Source organism: Pteronotus mesoamericanus, unplaced genomic scaffold (assembly GCF_021234165.1).
Source record: "Pteronotus mesoamericanus isolate MK-2021 breed Mesoamerican mustached bat unplaced genomic scaffold, CSHL_Meso_final contig_56, whole genome shotgun sequence".
NCBI lineage: Eukaryota > Metazoa > Chordata > Mammalia > Chiroptera > Mormoopidae > Pteronotus > Pteronotus mesoamericanus.
In genome coordinates, this window is record NW_026555201.1 from 9,892,941 (window position 1) to 9,918,675 (window position 25,735).

The window sequence follows — 25,735 nt, forward strand, 5'->3', positions numbered from 1 at the left end:
ATGTTTCTGCTTTACTAAAAATAGGTTAACAGACTGTCTCCATATATGATACCCAGAATTTTCTAAAATCTGAACCTATCATTCATTTATTACATGTAGCTAAAAAGATAACTTCCTGAAGGAACCCCAAAATAGAAATATTTACCTTACAAAAATCCTTCTTTGAAGTTTCTAAGCCATCCTGAGAAGACATTCTTTTCCTCTGTTCCGGGACTGAAGGCTTCACTTTCGATGGAGACACTAAAACAGCACCACCTGGAAAAATGCAGAAGATGTTAAGTTTCTATTAAACTAAACCTCATGTAAAGAAAAAGGCAGGTGAAATAAGAACTGCATAGTGTTTGCCTATTACCAACAGCTGGAGTGGTAAGATCGTGATGTGTCCTTTGGATTCCACCAAGTTCTCTCAGCTTCGGAGTAGGAAGCCTACCTCCTTTTTCTGAAGATATAGAAGAAGACTCTGACCTAAAAAATTAAAATAATCTACTATGAAACTATTCTTCTACGAAATATGATCAAAAATACTTTGCCATTATTATGCAATAATAAAGTATAAAAATTTTAAGATAAGACCATTTTGTTTCTGAAAAAAATAAACCCACATTCAGGTAAGAGCAACTGAATATTGGAAAAGAGGGAAGATCACTGCAAGTCAGCAAGAACACAGCAGAAGGTCCTTCCATTAAATCAGGGCCTCAATCCCATATTCACTGCAAAACTCATGAAAGAAAAACACTATCACCAATGGTAAAGAACCACTCCCCAAAGAAATCTGCATGTAAATCAACAGGAATTAGCTCTGCCAAAATCACTTATTTTAATATTAATAAAGCATTATCTTTTCTTTCTTTTTTGGTATAATCATCTGATATTTAAGAATATCAGCCATTTTCCTTAAGTCATAAAGGAAATCATTCTTCCAGGCACATTTACAAAACTAGCAAATCATAATTAGCAGAAAAGAAATGAAAATAACAATAATTATTCCCTCCCCAAGCAGCTCAGTGTTTAAGTGTCCAATTACCGATTAGTGGTGACTCAAATTCCTGATTCAAACTATAAACCATATAGAATGCCTACTTCCTGACATTAAAATAAAAACTCTTTATTAGTAATAAAATCAAAAACATAAACCATTATACTTAATTAGTAACAAAGCAAAATACAGTACAAAATATTGGTCATGTATGATAATGCTGCTATATAATGATTAAACTCTCACCCTTCTTTTATCTTGTCTGCCTTAGATTTTTCATGTACTTGCAACTTCTCTAACTCTCCCATATAAACCTGCTTGTCCCTTGCCCTTTCCTCCTCCTCTTCCTCTTCTCTTGGCTGTTTTTGTAAGTCTGCATTGGTGTCCTCTGCATCCCAAGCCAAACGCCTTCTAACAGGTACAGTGGGAGCATCTAACACGCCCAATTTTCCTGTGATATTTTTCTGGGGCTGTTCTTCCAAGACAGGTCTTTTTTCTTCTAGTTTTGTAGAAGAACATTTCTGCAAATTCTTATGACTTGTAGGATCTCTGCATAACAAAATAAGTTTTATTTTAAGGTTTATAGTTTATACTAATTTTAATGAGCCACCATTCCCTTCTACTATTCACAACTATTCATTTCCCACAGATATTGCCTAGCCCAGATACTGAAGAAAGAAATCTAATTAAGAGTTCATTTTAGCCCTGACCAGTGTGGCTCAGCTGGTTCGGCATTGTCCTACAAAGTGAAGGGTCGCTAGTTCGATTCCTAGTAGGAGCACATACCTGGGTTGTGGGTTCAGTCCCCAGTCGGGGCGTGTAGAGAGGCAACCGATCAATGTTTCCCCTTCACATCGATGTTTCTCTTTCCCTCTCTTTCTCCCTCCCTTCCCCTCTCTCTATAAATAAATAAAATTGTTTTTTTAAAAGAGTTAATTTTACAATATAATAAAATTATGATCTGGAGTTGCTATTAAAATACTCCAAAATAAAATATATTTATCTCCTCTTACCCCCACCTTCACACATACATGCCTGAATCACTACTGACAAAACTCATCCGTATCCCCTAAACTGGACTTTGTATATACATACGGTCTAACTTGTTCAGTTACTCAGAGTTTGTATATAAACTCAAGTGTACTTGTGGATCTAGTCAGCGGGTTCAAATTTTATGCTTTAAATAGAGTAATCTTTTCCTGACATTATTAAATAGATTTTGTGATGAATTTTTAAAATCAAATGTCACATAATTAAAATTTACAGTTCAATTTGGTATGTGTGACTATATTAACATGCTGTAACCACTAAAAACTATTTTATTTGCTACAAATCAATGCGCTATTTCTCTCACAAAAAGGTAAATCGTTTCACTTTAAATTCCAACACAGCAGAAAATTTTCCCATAGAAGCAGGACCTACGTTACATATTAACCATGAAAATTTATTAATAAATTACAATGGGTATGTACTAATAGCTTATTTTTAAAGTTCTTTTACAGCTTCTGTATAATCATCCCTATTCTACTTTTAATTGTTAACAAGGAGTATTATAAAATCCAGTCTTCTAGATTCACATTATGTATTTACACACAAGTGCTTATAGCAAGTATATAGTTTTATTTTTCAGAAAACTAAAAATAGAGAAATATAATGACTAGCATATCTCCATTTAACTAAATGAATTTTGAGTCACAAGTCATTTACCTATATAATTCCATGATCTACATAAGCTACAAACATACTTTTTCACCATATACAAAAAACATCTCACCCAGCAAGATCTAGTGCTCTAATGTTACTACTAATAGTTCCTTCTGAGCTTGTGGTCGAGGAGACATCCCAAAAGTAGTTCTTATCAGACAGAATCTGATTCAGATGGTCCCGAGAAAAATGTGTTCCCTGAACTCGTTTCCTATAAAATTCAGCCTTCTCTCGGAGTTCTTTAACCTATACAGGAGAGTTAAGACATCAGGTATTACTGTAAATCCTCCTTCATAAATATCACCAAGTAGCATATAAAAGACATTGCGCACGTACAGCCAGAGACCAAAGAGAAAGGAAGGCAAAAATAGCCACATATATTCATCAAACTATGTGCATTTTTAAGCAGAAATTAAAACAGTCACGCTAAAGCACAATGCAGTTATTTCAGGCCAGCAGGCAGGAAGAAATTTGTAGCAGCTAAGAAAAATATTGACATCTACTTCTTAATTTGACTGAAATTACACAAGTACTCTTATACATTATTACAGTTTTTTAAAAACTCAAAAGCAACCAACCTCTGCATACCACATTGCATTTAGAGAACCCTAGGGAAGGAATACAGAAACATACTTAATGACAGTTAATGCCATAATAGAATATTAATGGGAATCAATGAAATACCTATTATTCTTCATTCTAAATACACACGCACACACATACACACACAGACACAAACACACACACACCAAACTTGTCAACCAAATTTTTTTAGTATTTTTGTAATATCTAATTCAGTAACCAAGACATGTTAATGTTAATATCACCTCAAAAACCAGCCACATTATTGCATGGCTGGGATGCTGTCCATGACAAGTTACCTAATTACTATTCCTACTTCCCCACCACTGGATTACTGAAATGCCCGAAACCCCTAGCCCCAGTCTTAATTTCCTAGTTTTATATACACTTAGTATCAGCATAGAAACCCCACAATGAGACAGTCACAAAGTTTCCCCCTCCAAATTCCTCAATATTTCCTTGAATCAACAAATCCTCAACTTTTAAAAAATATATTAACGATATACTAATTTTTTAATCCCACAAAATAGTAATTGTAATACATTTAACAAAGTAACAGAATATTTAAAAAAATGTTCTGGTGAACTATAAAGCAATTTGAATTCCCTAATGCATGAATAACATTTGCATGTGAAATGGAGCCCTTGGCTTCATTGGAAACCCTTTCATTTTATACATAATACTGCCACCTGCTGGCTTCCACAATGTAAGAAAATTACTCTTCAAAACTGTTTAAAATAATCTGCTTAATGTTATAAACCAATGTTACCTCAATAAAAATTAAAATAAATAAAATAATCTTTATTCTCAAACAACAAATTTTTTCCATCATAAAGATGGACGATTAGCATTAAAAGGATATCTGGGTACTGTCTGACTAAATTGCTTTGCTTTCACTTAAAGACAAAAAGCAAATACTAAAACTTAGCACTGCAAAAACAATTGGATAAACATATCCTCAGCTCCTTAATGAGACACTATTGAATGGGGAAAAAAAGAAAAAAAAAAGTTACATCTCTAGGGAAGTAGCCAAAATCAAAGGACAGCATCAAGCCATGGCATAACAAACTATATATATATGTATTTTTTTCTCAAAGCTGGGGGCAGGAGGTGACAAAAAATAATTAAGCAAAATTAACAGTCCTAATGCCCTAATAAACCAAACCTGAAACATTACTAAAGGATAATTCAAAATATTTTCTTCACTGCCAAAAACAATTGAGCCACGTTCATTTATCATTTCTGTCAGCTCCTATACTTCGAAGAAAACTATGAGTATAGCAAGTCCTCAAATAATGTTATTTCATTCAATGTCGTTTCATTATAACATAGATGAGATGCCACAGGAATGTAACTCGTTTATATCAATTAACATATGGTAAACCTGGTTTTGTGAAAGTCCTTTTGCTTAAAGTCACAGAACCCATCAATGATGTTAAGTGAGGACTTACTTTAGTGGATTTTGCATTTAACAGGCAGAATTGAGACACATTGGTTGAGTGTTGAATTACCATTACTAAACAAGGTATTCTGAATACACAGGACTTGTTATAACATGCCTTGATATAATCCAGATTTCTAACACGTATCCCAAGTTTCAAATGTTCCATGGCTACTCCATTAACTACATAAAACCTGCAAGCTTTAGCATCTCTTCCTCCTCTGTGTTCTTAAAGCCCTTCATGCATAACTCCATCGGTTCTTTTTTTGTTTTATTGTATTGTTTTCCATTAGCATGTAGTCCCCTTTTATCCCCTTCTCCCCAGAAATTACCACACTGTTGTCCATGTCCATGAGTTCTTTTCCTTTTTTGCTGAATCTTTCTACCCCCTAAACCCCCTGCCCCCGCCCCAGTAGTTCCTATTTTATCCTTCTGGAATAAATTGCTCATGTCCTTCTCCCCTATTAACCTATGAACTCCTTGAGGTGAGGAAGAATACAGCATTTAAACATTGTTTCCACAATCTGTCCAGAGTGTGTACTAAGTGCTAGGCCTGAGTTGAAGATAAGCAAGACAGTCCCTGTATTCAATGTGCTCACAGTTTGGTAAAGAAGGCAGATCTCCTCTATGATAGTTGTTATCATAATAATGGTTTGGTATATGCCATAATAAACAAATGAAATATAAGTTGAAGGAATACATCAAAAGAGGAGTCTATCAGTCCTGCGCTGTGTATAGGGTGGAATGGGAAGAAGCAGCAAAGGCTACATTCCATACATGTGGGAGGACCTTACTTTTTGATAAATGAGAGGGTGGACAAATATCCCCTCCATGTATATGGTGATCCAGTTTTATTTGACATCAGTTTCTTCAAAAGAGGGGGAGGAGATACTTACAGAAATACTGTAAAACTTGATTTACTCAGTTCTATTTGTTACTGATAGTCAAAACAATGCTTAAAATTTACCAGCCATCTTTATTAATAATATTAGTGCTGTTATATTTTGCAAATACATAATTTTACACTTCTATAATCCTGTACTAAGATAAAAAATTAAGAGAGTGACATCTCCCAAGTAAGGTGCTCTACTAGAAAGAGTAAAAAGAAAAAACAAGAAATCAATGGTGTGAGCTCAATATTAAGAAGAATCCATACAGCCAAGAACCAGAGACACTAAAAAGGATATAAATAAACCATTCCAAACTCAATGAAAACAACGCACACATCTCTTTCAAGTAATGTCATCCAACTATATGATATAATAAGCACTATAAGTAGGATGTTTTCATTTCTGAATTTCTTTTCCTAAATTAAGAACTAAATCACTTAAAACTTATATATACAGAAAATTCAAACTTAGAAAACTGAGGGGTGAAAAATAAAAACTCTTTTTTCCCAAAAATCATCCCCCAAAAGTGAGGAGTCATCTTTATACCTAGTAGTCCTTATAATGTGTGTCGAATTACAGAATGTGGGACTTTATGTTGAAAGACACATTAGAAAAATATTATCCAGAGAACAATTTGATGGTCATGAGATGGGAAGAGGTTGGTATAAGGGGTGAAAAAGATGAAAGGAATTAAGAAGTATAAATTGCATATAAAATGTCACAAGAATATAAAGTACAGCACAGGGAATATAGTAATATTGTAATAACTATGTTTAATCACTTCATAAGGCATATAAATATCTCATCACTATGTTGTACACCTAAAACTAATATAATACTGTGTGTCAGGTATAATTATTTAAAAATTTTTTTAATTACCTCAACCAATGTAATTTTAATTATTAGATTACCTAACAATAAAAAAAAAAAGGAAATTGAACACAGATTCAGTAGCTATTCTAAGGATAGGAGCTAACAATGATACTATGTGGTTATTATTAAAAACAATTCTTTAAGTGAGCATTTTAAAAGGAATAGTGCCAGTGTTTATATTATAGAGATAAATATACAACCACTGAACAGATAAAACCAAATACCCTAATGTTATATGAATAGGTACTTGGGACTTAGGATAAAATATCCAGTGACTAGACTATGAATAGATTTTAAAAGTACTGTATCACAAACAACATAGAAAGAAATGAAAATGATATATGGGCTAGAAAACTGTAATTTGATTCAAAAAGATGAGTTAACATTCTAATGATAACGAAGTCATTGATGTCCAAGTACATTTGATGAGTGTGAATAATATTCTTTCATGAATATTATTAGGAATGGGAAAGTGGGGAACATCTTATGTTTAGATACTTCATAGGCAGACCTGGTCATAGACATGTATCACCATCAGTAATCACTGACCTCTTTACTAAAAATGCTTATTCTTTTCTAACTCCAATTTACTTCTTGAATTATTTTGCCCATAGAGATTGAGGCAAACTGTACCACTAATTTAAATAGTTACAACCACCAATAGAAATTAATAAAACAAACTCCCCCCAAAAGTCATATTACCAAGGTATCGTAGTAAGAAAACTTGAAAAGACAGATCTTAAATTAACAACAAGAATGTTCTCTTCTATCACAGGGCAGAATGAGGACTGTTAACTTATCATCATAACTTCAGACATAAGAATCCCCTCAGTTCATTAAATGTTTAGATCTGAGGTCTAAATACCAACTCATCTTAGTTTAAAGAAGTCTCAGAGACTGAGATAATTTTTTCCAAAACAAGGAGTTTCTCCGGACAGGCCAGTGGCTGAACGGCTGACGCCACACTAGCCAGCCCTCTATGGCCACATTCTGTGTCCTGTCCTTTGCCCCCAGGTTTTCCTTACTCCTCATCAGACTCTTTAGACACAGAGCTACTCCCCAAGGTCTGGCATGGTCATCAACTGTTCAATGTATATATTTTTAACTTGATCTCACCAGGGTGAATAGATGAATTTTGCCCCTAATAACCTCTGGCACAGCTTTAAGCTTTGTCCCTTACTCTGCCTGTATTGCCCCGGAGCCATTTTCAAGAACGGCAGTAGAGAGAACCAAAAGCAGCCTCCACAGGAATCAAGTAACTCTTGAAACAACATTCGGAACACAGGGGTCACCAGGACATGGGTCTGGGAGCTGACAGTGCAAAAAGCCAGCAGCTCGAAGTGCCAACAACTTCTCCCAAAAGTTGATCACATGTCATTGTTAGCCATGGTTTTAAGTATGGAGCTAAATAAAATATTCATTCCCCATCCAAATCATCCCTCCCTTTACAATGATGGGGAGAGGGAGTGTTTAGTGGTGTCTAATCTAAACTGTTTTAATTTAGCTAATTCACACAGAAAAGGAAGAAAGCCATCAAGATGTAATTGAAAAGATGCCAATTAAACAATAACCAAGAAAGCTCCACTGTTTATCCTTTGGCTAGTACTAAACTAGCACTTCCCATTTCAAGGATTACCCTCTCCCTCAAACCTTTCTTTGGGATCCTCAGAATTTCCCCCATATGTCAGGGTATCCTGACAATACCATAACTCTAACCTCTATCAGCACAGGCCACTGCTTCCCTGTACTTACAGACTGTAACAGTACACATTGATAGGGGGTACCACTGTCAGACACACTAATCTTGAAAATTAATTAATTTCAATTGGAGAGTAGAGATCTCTATGTTATAATCAAATCTTTCATGTTATAATTCTATAAGCTAACTTTAGTAACATAATCAAATATTGACTATAAAAAACATCTTTAAAGGCTTTACAATAAATATCTCTAAGGAGCTAGCTGCTATTTAAAAAAGTAAACATACTGATAAATTATATCCTAATACATACAACTTTAATTTCCTAATACTTTTATTGCTATTATTGTATCATCCATCTTTAAATTGTCTCTATTACTAAATTAAACTCATTGTAAAATTAAACTGATAAAGGCTCAAAGAAAATGTGGGCTTACTGAGCTTATGTATACTCACCTGATTTGGTATATTTTCCTTCACACGTGTCCAAGCCCCAGCTTTATATAAATACTGGGCTGGGCTCAGAAATTTTGCTCTATATTCAGAATTCACCTTCCTGACAAAAATAAAATAAGAGTAAGTATATCACCATGTCAATCATCTAAATACTATGCTATTTATCTTATAAAAGACATACCCAAGCCTTTGATGTCTCCAAGGAGTGAACTTCTTTTTAGGCTGGTTTAAGTCTTTTGATTCCATCTCTGCTTCTAATTTTAAAGAATCGTCTGTTTTATTACACTAAAATGACAAAATTTAAACTTTTTATGCTAAAAATATTTTATACATTAAAGTGAAAGCATAAATGTTTAAAGTATATTGGATACCATATTACAATTCTGTTTTTAGAAGTCAGCTTTAACTACTAAAGATAACAAAGAAATCACAAGAAATTAACAAGCAAGTTTTGAAACTAGTATATCTATTTGGTTAGTGTTTTTGAAGTATACCTCAGGATACAACTTTGATTTCTAACAATTAAAATTTTAGATCCTTGGCTATGAAAAACATGTTTAATTAACAAACAAACATCTAAATAAATAAACTTTATGTTGCTGCCTTTTAAGTAATAATCTTCCACTTGGCCTTGATAGTCTAAATTTATATTTAACTGTTACAATAATTAAATATAAGGCTCTAATAAATTACCACATTGTTTACTGAATAACTTAATCACTTCTTTTCTCTCTGCCAAAACATCATAAGTCAAAAAAAATTTTATGTATGTATAAAATTTTACTTTTAGCCATATAATTTCTATTTTTAGAACCCATAAAATATCAGGTATGGCATTCCAGGGAATTAAAAAATAAGACTTATACCCCATTTACCTATAGCTTACAGTAATTTTAACCTAATCCTGCAACTTAAATAGCTGTACTTTCGCACAGAAGCAGGTGTTTGTATATCCTGAGGTAAAACATGTGAATTATACTGGCTATAACTTGGCATGTTATAACTTTGGCTTAATGTGCACATGTGTATGTGTGCTTGTGTTTGACTTCCATTATTTAATTTAAAGTATTGTATATGTTTCTGTAACTACTTTTACCCTTGGAGCCCACATTACTGTAAGGTCAAACGCTTGATATTAGACATAGCAGACTTGCTTAGCATCCATTACACTGTATTATATTTAACTATTTACATCTCTGTCTCCCCAATAGCCCAAGAAATGCTTAGAGCTTAGGGTGGTTATCATTGTATTCTCAGTAGCTACGCAATGCCCAGCTCCTGCTAAGTGCCCAATGAACATCTGGCATTTAATGAACAAACAAATGACTTAATGAACCAGCTAAAAACAAAAATTTCAAGTGCTGCTAAGTTAAAAAAAATCTGTAGAGTCTAAAATGAAGATTTTGTTTTGTTTAAAGAGTTGACGAATACCTTCTTTTCAGGAGATACTATTTCAAAATGTCCATTCTCTTTCAAATCATTTCTTAATTTCGGTTCTTTCACCGGAGATAAACCCTTGAAATTTCTTTTGTATTCCGTTTCATGGATTATTGAGTTACCTTTGAATTGTGGGACAAATTTGCTTTTATTGTGGAAAACCTTAAAACAAAAATTAGTTTAGTTTTTTTGTTAGTTAAATATACAGAACTCAGTTTTTCAACAGCTAAAAAAATTTCACACATAAAGTTAAATCACAGGATACAAAAAGAGGCAAAATTATATATGACTCTAATTTCATTTGACATGTCTAATTAATATCCAAAGAGCAACAAAAGCAAATAGACAAATGAAATTGCATCAAACTAAAAGCTTCCATACGGAAAAGAAAACAGAGTAAAGAGACAATATATGGAATGGGAGAAAATACACGCAAACCTTAGATCTCATAAGAGGTCAATATTCAAAACATATTAAGGAACTCAAACAACTCAATAGCAAGAAAACAACCTAGTTTGAAAATGGGCAAAGATGCATAAAAACAGACACAGAGATCAATGGAACAGAATAGAGACCCCAGATATAAATCCACACATATATGGTCAGTTAATTCACAACAAAGTAGCCAAGAATATAAAACGGGAAGAGGACAGTACCTTCAATAAATGGTATTGGGAGGACTAAACTGCTGTATACAAAAGAATGAAACTGAGCTATGCAGCCTTACACCAAACACAAAGATCAACTCAAAAATGGATTAAGACTTGAGCGTAAGGCCTAAAACCATAAAAACTCCTAGGAAAAAACATAGCAGATAAGCACCTTGACATGAGTCTTTGAGACAATCTTTTGAATCTGACATCCAAACTAAAGGCAACAAAAAAGCAAAACTAAACAACTAGGACTATATCAAACTAAAAAGCTTCTATACAGCCAAGGAAACCATCAACAAAAGCAGCCTATAAAATGAGAGAAAACATTTGCAAGTCATATATTTAATAAGGAATAATAATAATAATACAACTCAAAAGAAAATAACCAAAAAATCCAATTAAAAATGGGCAGAGAGACTGAATAGACATTTTTCCAAGAGGACATACAAATGGCTCGTAGGTATACAAACAAAAGATAAGCATCATTAATCATCAGGAAAATGTAAATCAAAACCACAATGAAACAGTCACTTCACATTTGTTAGGATAGCAATTATCAAAAATACAAAAGATAAGCATTGGTAAGGATGTGAAGAACCCCTGTTCGTTGTCAGTGGGAATGTAAATTAGTAGAGCCATTATGGAAAACAGTATGGAGGCTTCTCAAAAAATTGATAACAGAACTACCATAGGATTCAGCAATTCCATTTCTGGGTATATTTCCAAAGGACGTGAAAGCAGCATCTCAAAGTTCACCTGCGCTCCCCTGTTCACTGCAGCATTATTCACAACAGCCAAGACATGAAATGAACCTAAGTGTCCATCAACAGGTGAATGGATAAAGAAAATGTGGCATGTCTACACAATGGAACATTATTCAGCCTTAAAAAAAAGAAAAAGAACCCTGTCATTTGCAACATGGATAAACCTGAAGAACATATGCTAAGTGAAATAAGCCAGGCACAGAAAGACAAATACTGCATGATTGCACTTATATGTGGAATCTATAGAAGCAGAGTGGGATGCTGGCTGCCAGGGGCTACCGGGTAGGGAAAATAGGGAGATGTTGGTCTGAGAGTCCCAAATTCAAATAATGCAGGACAAGTAAGTTCTGCAGATCTCAAGTACAGCATGCTGACTATAGTTAATAATACTGTATTACATACTTGAAACTTGCTAAGAGGGTAGGTCTTAAGAATTCTCACCACGAAAAAAGGTAACTGTGTAGTGATAGATGTATTAGTTTGATTGTGGTAATCATTTCACAGTGTATACATATATCAAAGCATTACATTATATACATAATATATACTGTTAGTCAATTATACCTCAATAAAGCTGGAAAAAAATCCAAAGGTCAATTTTCTATATTCATTACTATTTTTTGAATAATAGCTATTATTATCAAAATAATACTTAAGCCAAAAAAAATAATGAACCATATCTTTTCTCCCCAAAGTCTCTCATTTGTTTGGTAATGGGATTCGGAGAATAGGCATATTTTAATAATATGAACATAGACATTAGCTTTACAAGGCAACTCTACAGGTTGTCAGCTCTACAGGTTTTTTTCAACATGAATTTTTTTTCTTCCTGCATAAATAGAAAATTGTTAACATTTTGAAAGGCTGGTATGTTCATTTTTCTGTATTTGTTTCTGTGCTTGTTTATTTTTAGTTTAAGACAAGGGAAAAGTCATGTAATTATTATGTTTCTATTTTTAAATGTTTCCTTTTATGTTTAATACTTCAAAATATGGTTTCCAATTATGGTATATGACTACCGATTACAAGGAAAACAAATGAAAAAGATGGAGCTCAAATAAAGTATACTATTGCTTTATAATTCTGAACAGTATATCTTCATACAGATTGAATCCAAACAGTGTATCTTTTTAAGATACATTATAACCTGGAGTATTTTTCTGGCAAAAATTGCTCTGGCTCATTTACATGTTAATAAAAGACATCCTTTCAGAAAACAGGTGTCTGATAAAAGAGAACTAAATAGCTCTTTCAGAGGTCTCCATCAACAAGCATTCAATTTCTGTCACAGAGCTCTTCAATCCATAGACCCTGAAATTGATATGCTTTGAAGTAACAAAGAGTATTTGCGTCCTCCTCCAAATTCTTTGAAACCCTCATAATGAAAGCAGTAAAACTACTCAAGTTTTGCCAGTGATTTACATTATACTTCTCATCCTATAAAAAAAAATTTCTATACAATACTTTCACTGAAATACGTAAAAGTTGTTTGGGGCTTTAATTTGAATCAGCTCTATTTTATAAGTGAAATACTCTATGAAAACTGAAGAATTCACAATTTTCATGTATTAAGTAATTTTTAGGTACACTTACTATCCAAGGATACTTGTAAACCAGCAAAAGAAGTATTGATTCTATTTACAAGTTCATAAAGTGTTCATATTACTTTATATAATTTTATATGTTCCTAATATGTTATATAAATTTTAGGTTTTTTAAAAAAGCTGAATAACAAGTAAATAAGCCCAAAGCTTCCACAATATATAGGATCACTGCTATTTATTATCGTAGTATAAGATGACTGATGTTCTTGCCTTGCTGAATCTACCGTCTCAGTCCTTAGGGGTATATAGTAAATGTAGCAAAACAGGAGAAAATGAATGTAAGGATGTGTGAAGGTGTGTGTGTGTGCACACAAGCATGTTTATAGAGAAAAACACAAAGATAAGGAGACACAAAAGTCTGAGCTGTCATGACCCTCTGGGGATATTCTAAATGGAAGTATTTCCTACCTAGACATAGGAGTATGTTTAAGAACATAAATGAGAGTTAAGAGCCTAAGAACTGTCTAGAGGATGACAGTAGTAAAACAAAAGAATATTTATTAGTAATGGTAATCCAATACTAAAATTGTGCAAACATACATGAATCTAATATCACATTTAGTTATCATTATAGCTTTTAAATTTTATAAATATAGTTAAACTGTCAGTTCCTACGACTGTTCATTTAATAAAAGGATAAAATTAAACATCTTCTATTGCTATAAAAATATTTTGTATTTATTAAAATAAATACCCAAAGCAGTTATGCCTTTCTTAGAGAACAGAAAACATATACTGGTCAACTAAACACGTTTTATAATCAAACCAATTTAATATTTTTTAAATAAATAAAAGAACTCCCAGCATGCAAAAACTTACCAGTCCCTAGGTTTTCATTACCCCGTCTCATATTTAGTACACATAATGGATGTGGCAGCAATGATCGTCAGCAGCCTAGGATAGTACACTATTACTACTATAAATCACAAATAATAGAATGATTTTAGCAAGACTCTCATTTTCACTTCTCTAGAACCTACCTCCAGGCCTACTTAAGTATCTCATTTCTTTCAGCAATTAGTTCTATGTAAATCTGCATAACTAGATTAAATGATGATATTCAAAAACAAACTACCATCCATTGAACTACCTGATTGGCTGCAAAAATTGGAGCAGTTTCTTTAGGGGTCTTCCAAACAAACTGCCTTTGATATTCAGAATTTCTCAAGACACTATGTGAAGGAACAACAGTCAATCCAGCCTTCTTCTGCAGAAATCTATCCAACTGTCAGGAAAAAGAAAAATCTCACTCAAAGTCATTTAAAATTTCCATTCAGACTTTTTTTTTTTTTACTGTGGTAAAATAAACATACAGCACAGCATTAATTAATTATATCCGCATGTGGTATAACTAACTTTTCTCCATTGAAAATCTTCCTTTTAAATTGTCAAACTATTTAAAATTCCTTTAATACTGTTGAGAAATTATTATGCCTCCCACAAAAAGATTGACATCTCTCAGTTCCTCCTTACCAATTATTTATAATTAAAGCTATTACTAAGAACCAACAGCCCCTTGCTCCATGCACGCAAATTGCTTCTGGGACACCCCTTCCCTTGCCCACCAGACTTACGCATCACCTTCCTCGATTCCCCTACACCCCTAGTTTTCACAAGCCACAGGTTCTTCTCCAACACTTCTAAATGCCTCTCCGTGGGTCCAGTCCGCAGGGGACATGAAATGGGGAAGCAGCACAGTGGAATGGAGAAAAATGTGGGAGGCAGTGAGATGTCTGCCCGGGTCCCTGCAGCTTCTGCTTATGTGCTCTCAGGGACCTTCTGCAGGCCAGCTATGACATAAGAGAGAAGAACTGCAAGGTCTTTGAGGTCCAGCCAAAACTCTCCTTTCTTTTGCATTTCATCAATTGAGATTCTGTTGTTGTTGTGTTTCTTTTCCTTGCTGGTATACAATAATAAATTGAAAAGAGCCTAGGTAGAAGCCAGCTCACCATCCCTGCCAGAGGTAATGACCTAGTCCCCTTCTCTGTCTCAACTTGATCTCTCCCTTAGGACTCAGGTGCTGATATATGATGAATAAAATCCAGAAGCAAGCTGTCTACCCAATGAAGAGATACCTTAGTATAACTAGTACAAAGTGACTATTAAGAATAGAGCTAACTCACAATAAAGTCAACAGTCTCTTGTTAACTATTCTATAAACAAGAAAACAACAATGGCAAAATTTTAAGCATTAAATGTAACATTTCGAAAATAATGAAATCTACAAAGAATTCTATGCTTTTGTAAAGAAATACCATGAGTAGACTTACCTTATTATCTATGTTTTCGGAGAGAAGCTTAGTAGAATTTTCCAGTTCCACATTTTCATTAACTGGTATATGGTTTGCTATTACATCCTTATTATTGTCCACAATATCTGAAGCCCCTTCAGCTCTGGATTCTGCAGAGTGAGATCTGGTTCTCTTGGGAACCCTGGAGGCTTCTAGTGCAAGAACTCTTTCTTGGTTAACATCTTTTTGTTCTGCCTCTTGTGATTCTGGTGTCTCTGGGGCTTCAGGCTGTGGTGATACAACCACATCATTCTCTGAGATCGTCCCATTCCACTCAAGAGATTTTGAAATCTGTGGGTCATGGCAAGGGACTCTTCTTTTTGAAATAAAACTTGGCTCTTTCGTGATTCCTACAAAATAGAGCATAAAAAAGTAGCAGCTAGCAAAGCATAAAGTTGCAAAGACAACTTGTAATAACACCTATGAGAAGAGAAATGAAATTTAAAATTCAGTTGAGAATGTAATTTTTCAACATAAAATCTTTAATTTTGTTTCAAAGAAATATTATAAGTTTAACCATTAAAAACTTTAAAATTAGGGTCACAATGTTCAAGTTATCCTCACCCAAGTCACTAGAACTGCAACGTGACGGGCCTGGCAAGTCAGGCAGCACGTGCTGCCTCCGTTTCTAATTACTTTCCTGTGCTACTTAATAGAACAATGGGCCCTGGTAGTGTCAAAATTTGGAACTTTTCACAAAGCTTCTCTTATGCAGAGCAGACCAAGATGAGAAGGGATGAGATGTCATTATGCTGGATCTTGGTTCTACATTTGCCTTGATTTCCTGAGAATTAAAGAGAATGAACCCTTTAAACAAGAGCTAAGATACTATTTCTCTATATTTCTGTCTGGCAAGCAAATGTCCAAAAAACTTCACCGTCTGCCCAGGTAAGAGGAGCTCTGTGGAATCACAGCCACTAAGATACTGCCCCAGTTTGGGGCCATTCTTTAAATAGAAAGAAGACTGGGCAGGGCGGGGAAGAAAGGTAAGACTAGAAGGGAAGGGAATGAGACGGGAATGGAGAGAAAATCCGGCAAGAGGTAAATAAAAGCCAGGGTTCTTTAGCCTCTATCATGGATGTTTCAGCCACTGAACACAAAGTCGCCACCCATATAAGGTTTCCTTAGACCAGTGGTCTTCGATCTGAGTGCATATATGTCTGGAGGCACACAGTCATTGGTGGCAGGGGTGGGGCAGTGGGCAGCTTCAGGGAACCATTTTCCAGATCTTAACTTCCACGTCGTACTTCCTGAAACTGATCTCCCCAAGAGATGCATCTGCCATCTGTAGTTTTATTTCCTACCACCCCTTTCATACTCACTTCTTTCCCACTTCCCAAAAGAAAGACACACCTCTCAATCAGCCCCAGTGAATAAAAAGTATCTCATAGGTAGGGAAGGAAAACAAAGGGACAATTCAAGAAAGCATAACTCCTGAGGGAGAATATATGACAGCAAAACAAAGAAGGCAGAGATGAGAAATAACAAAGGCACAGCACCTTATTTCATCCAGTTCCACATCTTTCCATCTACCTATGTTAGAATTAAAATTCAGGTGTAAGAATCCCATCATGTGAAATGCATATATGTCTATTAACATATTTATTTGGATTGAAAAAGTTAGACCTTTTCTCTCCCAGAAAATAATTTTGATTAGTTTTCCCAAGGAAGACTAACTTTATCAAGTCTATCTATGATGAACATTTACCATAAACTGAATGAGCTAAAGTGGCAGCTCCAGTTTTAACAAAATACATGTAAAATACCTAATATATCAGAAATCACATTCTTTGAAACTATCTGTTTTTTATATATATATATATGATAAAAAATTAAATATCAACTTAAAAATGTGAAGGAATACAAAGACGTTCTAAGTTCTTTTAGGGAGTATGCAAAGCTTAAGTTTGAAGACCACTGCCCTAGACTTCCCTCTGCTTTAACACTGAATGGGGCTTTGGGTAGCAGAGCAAACTAAAAGGGGATGATTCTCAAGCAGCCTGCCCTTGTCTCCCAGGACCAGCGAAATACACTATAGGGACAAAATATGCTTTATTAACAGAATGCCCAGCCAGTCCCAGATAACACTGCTGTTGTTCCTGGCTTGCCTCCCATCTCCCTTTATGAACATCCTGGAGTTCTCGTTCTGGCTTCCCCCTTATCTAATATTTAATATTCTCCATTAACATGTCTCCTCCTCTAGACCATTCCTCCTTTTGTAATATATCATTCTCCAAAGTGGCTTTGCTCTCACGGTTTCATATCACCTCTCAACCCTCAAATATACCTCATCGAAGCTAAAATGTCATGGAGGCAACTGTATGGTTACCCAATTTCCCAGTGTCATAACATCCCTCTAGACCCTCAGTAGGGCAACCATACTTTAACAGAGATTTATTTTGGATTCCTAACCTAATGGAGCCTCAAATCTGTGGAATTTCAGTCATTTAGAGAGGATTAAGAGCACCATCCTGCCCAAGAAGTAAGACATCTAGCCTTTGAAGTCAGGCTCTGGGCAAAGGATCCTAACACTTCAAACGATCCCTGAAAGAGCCACCCCTCTAGCCAACTCTTCTCCTTATTCTGTAAACCTAATCCTGGAAACACTCTCATTTTACTAATTTCCCAGGCTTGGCACCCCACTCATAAGCCTATTCTTTTCCTGGCGTAAAGTAACATTTGAGGGACTTACATACCACACACAGACACTCTCACACGTCACATATGAGGCACCAAGCACTCATTCATCTCTATCTATTCACCTGGCCCTTAACAGGCGACATCTCATTTAATCTCTCCCAGCAATCCTGTGCAATGTGCTTCCTATATCTCATTTGGTGAAACAGGCCAAATTTGCCCAAGGTCACACAGCTAATGTGGATTCAAACTCAGGTTTATTTATTCAGTCTATTTTCAATAAGCACTAGAGTGTGTCAAGTACTGCATGGTAACAAGGTGGTAAAGGCAAACAAACAAGAGCCCTGCTCTCAGAGATCTTACAGTCGAGTGAGGGAGAATTAAGCAAGCAGGTAGAACAAAGTCCATCTGCCTCTTTTCCCCTCTACCATGCTCCAGGAAGCCTTGCCCCAGGGCTCTGACTTCCCTGGTACACAGGGAGGGAGCGTGCATGATGGCAAGGATGCGGCCTCTGAATTAGGGCTCTGAACAGTACAGACTTGATTTCAAACCATGGTTCTATTATTTACTAGCTGTGAACCTTGGGCAACCTACTTAATCTATCCAAGCTTTAATTCCTCAACACCTTGGGAGTGCCCCTTCCCAGGCTTACTTACTACTCTCAGCTTTCACGTCTCAGCTCAGATATCAAATCTAAAGCATATTTCCTCCAATCCATCCGTCCCCAAAGTTATCTATCAGGCTACCCTACAATTTTATAAAACCACCTAAAATCCCTTAGTTTATTTACTGAGTTACTTGTACTGTTCTTCACCACAGTTAAGGGTCCTTATCTAATTTGAGGCTATATCCCTAGAAGCTAGGAATACTACTGGCCTAGAGTAAATCCTCAATAAATATCTGTTAAATAAACTAATGAATAAGTCAACCAGGTCAACTGACCAATGTTTCACAATTTTTAAAACATTTTGTAAACTCACCCCAAGGCTTATTCAAATTATAATGACTTTCAGTTTGCCCAACTTACCTAATTGATCTGATCTAAGTCCAGCCCATGGGTACCTTCGCCCCACTGAGGAATTACAGGACTCTGACAAGTATGACTTTTTCCACAGAAAGTTCCTCTGGTATTCACTCAGCCCCTGTAAATGCAAAGTACAATTTGAGTACAATGCAATTAATTAACATTGTTTTAAAGCAGGCATCAGTAAAAATAATTCCTGAACCTCTAAAAAGGATTGCAAGACTTAAGATTGATAATTAAACAAAGAAGAGCTCCTAGCTAATATTTACCCAGCCCTGTGCTGAGCAGTTCATGTGTTATATATCCTTTAATCCTCGCACCCACTTGAGGCAGATGCTAGCAGGAATCTGAGGCCAGGGCGTCTACCTTCTCGCTGGCTGTCTGATTCCAAAGCCTGAGCTCTTCTCTAATAACAGCGACAAACTAAATCCTCATTACTATAATTATCCTAATTAAGGTCTCACCGAGTACACAATATTATGTATTATGCCTAGTACCTTTCAAAATTTTGTAAAGTCAACTAAAAAAGGAAATTCCCCTCCCATTCTGGATTCAAACCCTTAAAATAAAAGGCTGAGACAGTCAGGGTTTGTGGAAAGCTGTGGTTAACTGTTAATGTTGAAGAAGTGCTTGACCCTGTCAGCTACCTGGAACTTTTAACGAACCAAATGCACAGCTATGAATAATGTGTGTATCTTATACCCTGTCTTTATCCTGTCAAGGTCTCATTTCTCAAGCCTTTAAAAGACAAACGCACTTTAAAGTTTTAAAGGGGAGAGGTGTTAAATGCTAGGCTGTGAAATGGGCCACCAATGTCCCAATCTGAAGCCCGTTATAAAGTACTCCCTCTCCATCATCATTCCTCTGAGCCTCCGAAACCTATCTCAACACCACCTAGCTCTACTACACGGTAAATCGGAAGTGAGTGTGAGCGGAGAGAGAGCTAGGAGAGGAGACGAACATCCTCCAGGACTGTGGCAGGCAGACTCGGGGGCTGACAGGCTCTGCGGGGCCGAGGGGCGCGGCGCCGAAAGCCAGCGAGGCCCCCGCGCCCCGCACCCGCCCCGCCACAGCTCCCCCCATCAGCCTTCGGGCCCAGGGACCCCGGCCTCACCTTGAAGCGCACCGGCATGTCGCCCGGCGCTGGAGCCCCCTGCACTCCGACAGTTAACGGGACAAAAAGCCCCGAGGGGGCGGGGCAAACAACAGTCGGTTCCCTAGCAAAACCCTCGGCCTGGCGTCCCCAACTACGCGCCGGCGCATTCCTCGCTTCCCTCCTTGAGCCCTGTCGCTCTGCCTTTCCCCGCCCATTCTGAGACCTGAAAACCAATAGAAATTTGGAAAACTGCTTGCCGTCATTAAGATTTCCCCAATCGATGCCCGAAGCGGGAATGCCCGCCTCCCGTGCCAAATCCCGAGGGCTAATAGAGATGGCGGGCGGAAGACCAGCCAATGAGACTCCCAGGACCGCGGTGGGCGGGACCCCGCGGGAGGTTCGTCTGGAGAAACGGGCTCAGGCTGCCGGTATCGCGGGCTCCAGCGCAACAATGAGAGTAGCTGCCGGTGGAATTCGAATGTCGCCGGCCTCGCTGGGCCAAAGTTCCTGACGTCACAAAGCAAGGAGATGTGTTCTTAATTACAAAATGTAAGACGGACCGAATGTGTGTTTTTCTCAAGTAAAAATATTTAAGTATATTCTCCTGATTATCAGTTCCTATAACCAAAAGCCATGTTAGACTACTTACTGTCACTTCGAAAGAGAAAGGCCAAAAAATAACTACAGCTTAGGCAGGGGGAAAAAAAAAAAGTTTTTATTAAATCTTCAAACACAAACTGCAGACTTCCAATGGTGTTCTTGCCTCCCATAATCTCCCCTCAAAAAAAGGTACATATAACTCTTAGATTAGAAACATTAATTAATGATGCTTGTAAGTCTCAACTGCCTCCCCTCTCACTGTCCTTTTAAATTCCATTTGATTTTAATAAACTTGCTATTAATAACTCTTATGATTCTACCTTTGATAGAACATCGTGCTGACCCTGAGAATGGATAAGAAATAAATCGTCTAGACAGTTCTGTAATATACTTGAGGAGAATGAACATATACTTATTCAATAATAGTATACTGTATCATGTGGTACTTTCCCAAAAGATAGGTGTAAGTGATAAGAGCTATAGGAATAGGAGGAGGGTGTCATCCCTAAGGACAGAGATGATTAGAAAAAGCCTCAAGAGGAAATATGCAGATTCAGCGTTGAAGATCAGAAGGACTGAAATAAATAAAGAGGGGAATGGGATGATCAAAGCACAGATGTCTGAATGGAATGGTGCCGGGCTTCTTCCAGGAACAAGGGATGCAGTGCCTTTTACTTTTGTCATTTGTTGACTGAAGAAAAGTATATCCCCTCGTTTAAACTTTCAAATATTAATACCAATCCTTGATGGTGTTTTTTTAAGCGTGTTCTGCAAAGACTTGTCTTCCTGAATCCTGATTTATATCTCTGTTCTTCTTCATCTTCACCGAGATACTTAAAAATTCATTTGAAGGATCCACCTGATATCTGTAACAAAGAGAATATTAAATTAGGCTCAGTGGGCCATGCGTCCATGGAGGCCCTTGAGAAACATTAATTGGTGATGACAGTATCTCTACCATGTAAAATAAGAATAGCGCAAACAAGACACAATGGAACATAAAACAAAAGTCCTTTGCAGGAAAGCAGCCCAGATCTTATAGAGTAGGAAAGACACAGCTCTGGTTGAACACAGCTTTGTGACCACATGACTGGTGAAATCAGTAAAAGCAAGCATACAAAACAAGGGCAACAATAACTGCAGTAGTAGATCTCTGCTGAACGGGGAATAAATGACAAGAAAACCAAGCAGCAGATGGTAAAAATAACATAGTCACTATCTGAATTTGCTAATATGTGTTATAGGAAGAAGACTATTTTATTTTATTTTTAAATGAAAGCCTACCCCATTTTTTGAAGGAAAGATATAAAAATGAAAAAAGGGACAGGCTTAGCAAATGAGTTTGTAGTCTGTTACCTGCTCTTACACTTTGTGATACTGCTGCAAACAGACTCAGTATCATATCAAGTTCTACCCAAGTGTTTTGGGGAGTCCCTAGAAAGTGTCTCACATGTGCTTACAGATACCACATAAACTATACCCAGCAGCACTGCCAATAGTTGTGCTATTCCAGTTACTACTTATTTGTCGATGTCTCTTGCTGCTGGCCACCACAGCTGCATTTGCTGGGTACTGAGTCTCCCTGGACACAGCATGAAGCCCCTCCAGACAGCCCAATCTTGCTGGTGATCTGAGGCAAGCCTCTCTTCCTTTTTTGTGTTACCTTCTCTCTATTAAGTGAGTATCAAAGTATTGAAGAGAACTTTTACATTTGCATTTTATCTTCCCTCCTGCCCCAACGGTTCAAAGTGAAGTCAGTCCATGGAGTCTGGGCCATAAAGTAATTCCTCAGTCGATCTCATTCTGTACTCAGATGAGCTCTCTTCCACTAGTTAAGGCCCTCTTACTGGGACAAGGGCTCCCTTTTCCCTTTGTAAATTTCTCTGTTTCTCACACAAATATTTGTTTATTGCCTTCAGGAGACTAAATTGGTACAACCTCTACAAAGGGTAATTATGCAATCCTTTCTTTTAACCCAACAATTTCACTTTTGTAACTTTATGATGGAGACATGCTTGCCCATAATGTGAAAAAATATTTATTTGAGGTTGTTTACTGCATTGTCTACAGGAACAAAAGTTGAAAGCAACATAAACATCCATCTGCAGGGGACTAATTAAATACATTATGATTTCCTTAGGACCCAGAGCAAGGGTAGGCTGTGCAACAGGTTCACATGTCAGTGCAGGCTGCTCTGTTCCTTCAGGTCTTCTAATCCAGCAGATCCAGGGGTGGACCCTATTGGGTAGGACCTCCTTCAGGTTTTAAGTTTTACATTCATCAGGATCCAGCCAGGAAAACAGAAACTATCAGAAGCATTTCGACAAATAAAACTTAATATAAGCTATTGGCTAATTAGTTATTGGAGAACTTTAAAAAGCTAAAAGGAGAGAAAGAAAATAGTAATTCCAGGAAGCACCCTGGCTACTATGGCTCAGTTGGTTGGAGCATCACCCCATAGACTGAAAAGTCATGGGTTTGATTCACAGTCAGGGCACATATCCAGGTTGTAGGTTTGAGCCCCGGTCATGGCATATCCAAGAAGGTAACAAATGAATGTTTCTCTCTCACATCAACGTTTCTCCCTCACTCTCCATCTAAAAGCAATTTAAAAGTGTCCTCGGGTAAGGATTTAACAAAAAAAAAAATTTTTTTTTAGATTCCAGGAAGCAGTTTACACCCCTGAGGCTGGAAGAACAGAAGGAAATTGTTGAGGTTACTTCAACACAGAGGTTTGCTGGAGAGGGCTCATGGCCGGCTCTGAGAAGGGGTCACTGCCTGGCTGGGACTGGTATCTCAGGGGACAAAATTGGGAATGCCAAAAAAAAGGAAAAGGGGGGAAAAATCTGGAGGCTACAATGAACCGCCCACAATGGAGTAAAACGTTACTGTTAAGGTGTTGCTGAGAGAAAAGGAGCATTCTGGTCACTAGGATCCTCTCTTAGCAGACCTAACAGGAAGCTAGCCGGGTAGGATCTTAAAACAAACAAACAAACAAACAAAAACAAATTGTAGAAGAGTGTGATACTATCCCATAAATTGAAGTAAAAGGAAGACGAATAAAAGAAAGAAAAAAATATCATGTAGTGGCATCTTTCACAGACACTGTTCCCCTCACTCATGAATTTAACTACATTAGCAGCAGCTATGAAGATAAAAAACATTTTATTCAACTTATAAATAGATGGAAACTTTAAGGTATTGGTAACTATTATTAGGGCTTTCCTCTTTACATAACTCTTGTCGAACCTTTCTAAATTCACTTTGATTTATACACATCACAATAAGGCTGTTGCTTCTTTGAGACAAAAACATCAAAATCCTTTAAAGCAACTTTTATTTGCATTTGAAATATAAATATATTACTCAGTCTATTAAAAACAGGAAGTCAATCACTTCACAAATCTAACAGTCTCCCTTTGTTTTCTCAGTAGCAATTGAAACATTGGATAATTTGTATTTGCCTCTAACTATATTTAATTTTATTTAACAAACAAAAAATGTATTATATATAAGTAAAAATAGTGTCAGACTACAAGAGTTGAAAGAAAATATACAAAGATTAGTTAAGACACAGCCCCTGCCTTCTAATCTGATTACAATCAATTTGCGGGTACAAACACAAAGACCACAGGAAATGAAAGAAGGAAGCAAGGAAGGGACTAAATGTGAGCACCCTTCTGTTCTGAAGATACTTTTAACTCTAGTGCCAGAAAGTTTGTTCTATGTCTGAGGACTAAAGAGCAGACAGGATAAGGGAGCTTCTTTTAAATTCCATCCTGGGAAACACCTGATCTGGAGGACCTTTCACTTTCTCTTTTGTTCTGACCTAGGTAGCTGAATCCAGGCCAGATGATCCTGGGGAAGATTTAACTAACATTTTCTCAATATTGGTTCCCGCAAAGGTAAGTTACTTGCTGTCTGTTGCCTGTCTTTTATTTCCTTGTTGCTTCAGAAATCAAAGGAAAGCAGAAACTGCAGTGTTCTCGATATTGCAGCCTGTATTTGCATATATATAATTTTCTCTAAAATGCCTTACAAGGTAACTTGAAAATCCAATTTCCAGGCTTAGTAAAGCTCTTGAGCTTCTCCTCTTGGGTCACACTTAACTGGACTTCCCTTGGTAAATCTTGAGCTTAGCCTTTGCCAAAAAGCAATCAGTTTGAGAACTACTTAGAACTATTTTCTTTGGCATTTTTCCATAGGTATTAACTTCTTTTTCTTCATATGAATTTGTGATTGCACAAGTGAAAAAAATGAGAAAGTTAAATCAATGAATTCTGTCTCAGAAGCAAAATTGCTGATTTTGTACCTTAATATCAGTAAGAATAAGCAGGATCAGTGATTAAGACTTACCATTGAGCCAAGTGCAGTTTGCCCTCCAGACGCATAGCCATGGGTTGCTCTTGTTGACAAAGAACCATAAGCCTTTTAAATCAGTGGGGCACCTTTTGGAGAGTCTCCAGGTTCTCTTGACAAAAATATTTTTTTTTATTTTTTATTTTTTTTTTTTTTTTTTTTTTTTGTGAACCTGAGGGACCTAGCCATACAAGGCTATGGCTGAGTGAGGTAATTCTCAGTAAGGCATAAACCACTGCAGACCATCATAATAATATGTTGTGTCTCCACTGAACAAGACACAGGGAACAAAATTTGGAGGCATAAAATTCATTTTAACGTCTTCACTGCCGATGATTCTGTTATCTAAGAATTGCCTTCCCTTTTATTCACTGATTATTCATTGTCTTAAATTACCATCCCTACAAATAGCACCTACAAAGACACAGATTTTTCTAAAATTGCCAACTCTGCAGATTTAGGAGCATTTATTCTCTGACCACTTAAAACCAGATGCCATGGTCAGATCAGAGGACATTACCTATCCACCTTTCTAAGAATCTTGGCCCTAGAGTCTACTTTAGCCATTCCAATGGTGTAAGCTGCTTCTATCAATCATCTAACACTACAATAATGCTATATAACAAACATCCCCAAACACAGCAACTTA

General features: G+C 36.5%; 1 protein-coding gene across 3 annotated transcripts in view; it reads right to left on the minus strand.

Moving 5' to 3' along the window:
- MDM1 (Mdm1 nuclear protein) overlaps positions 1 to 20,291 on the minus strand; it is a 30,691-nt gene extending 10,400 nt beyond the window's left edge. The window contains exons 1-12 of one of the 3 annotated variants that reach the window (XM_054580283.1): positions 20,146 to 20,291; positions 19,035 to 19,149; positions 15,350 to 15,720; positions 14,170 to 14,304; positions 10,053 to 10,220; positions 8,803 to 8,906; positions 8,622 to 8,721; positions 3,259 to 3,288; positions 2,751 to 2,926; positions 1,223 to 1,525; positions 353 to 465; positions 146 to 255 (exon numbers count right to left, since the gene is read on the minus strand). In XM_054580283.1, coding sequence (XP_054436258.1) covers positions 146 to 255; positions 353 to 465; positions 1,223 to 1,525; positions 2,751 to 2,926; positions 3,259 to 3,288; positions 8,622 to 8,721; positions 8,803 to 8,906; positions 10,053 to 10,220; positions 14,170 to 14,304; positions 15,350 to 15,720; positions 19,035 to 19,149; positions 20,146 to 20,163 — 1,743 coding nt within the window. In that variant the 5' untranslated portion in view covers positions 20,164 to 20,291. The remainder of the gene's footprint in view (positions 1 to 145; positions 256 to 352; positions 466 to 1,222; positions 1,526 to 2,750; positions 2,927 to 3,258; positions 3,289 to 8,621; positions 8,722 to 8,802; positions 8,907 to 10,052; positions 10,221 to 14,169; positions 14,305 to 15,349; positions 15,721 to 19,034; positions 19,150 to 20,145) is intronic. The other 2 variants (XM_054580285.1, XM_054580284.1) reach the window with 2 other exon arrangements.
- Positions 20,292 to 25,735: the final 5,444 nt, after the last annotated feature.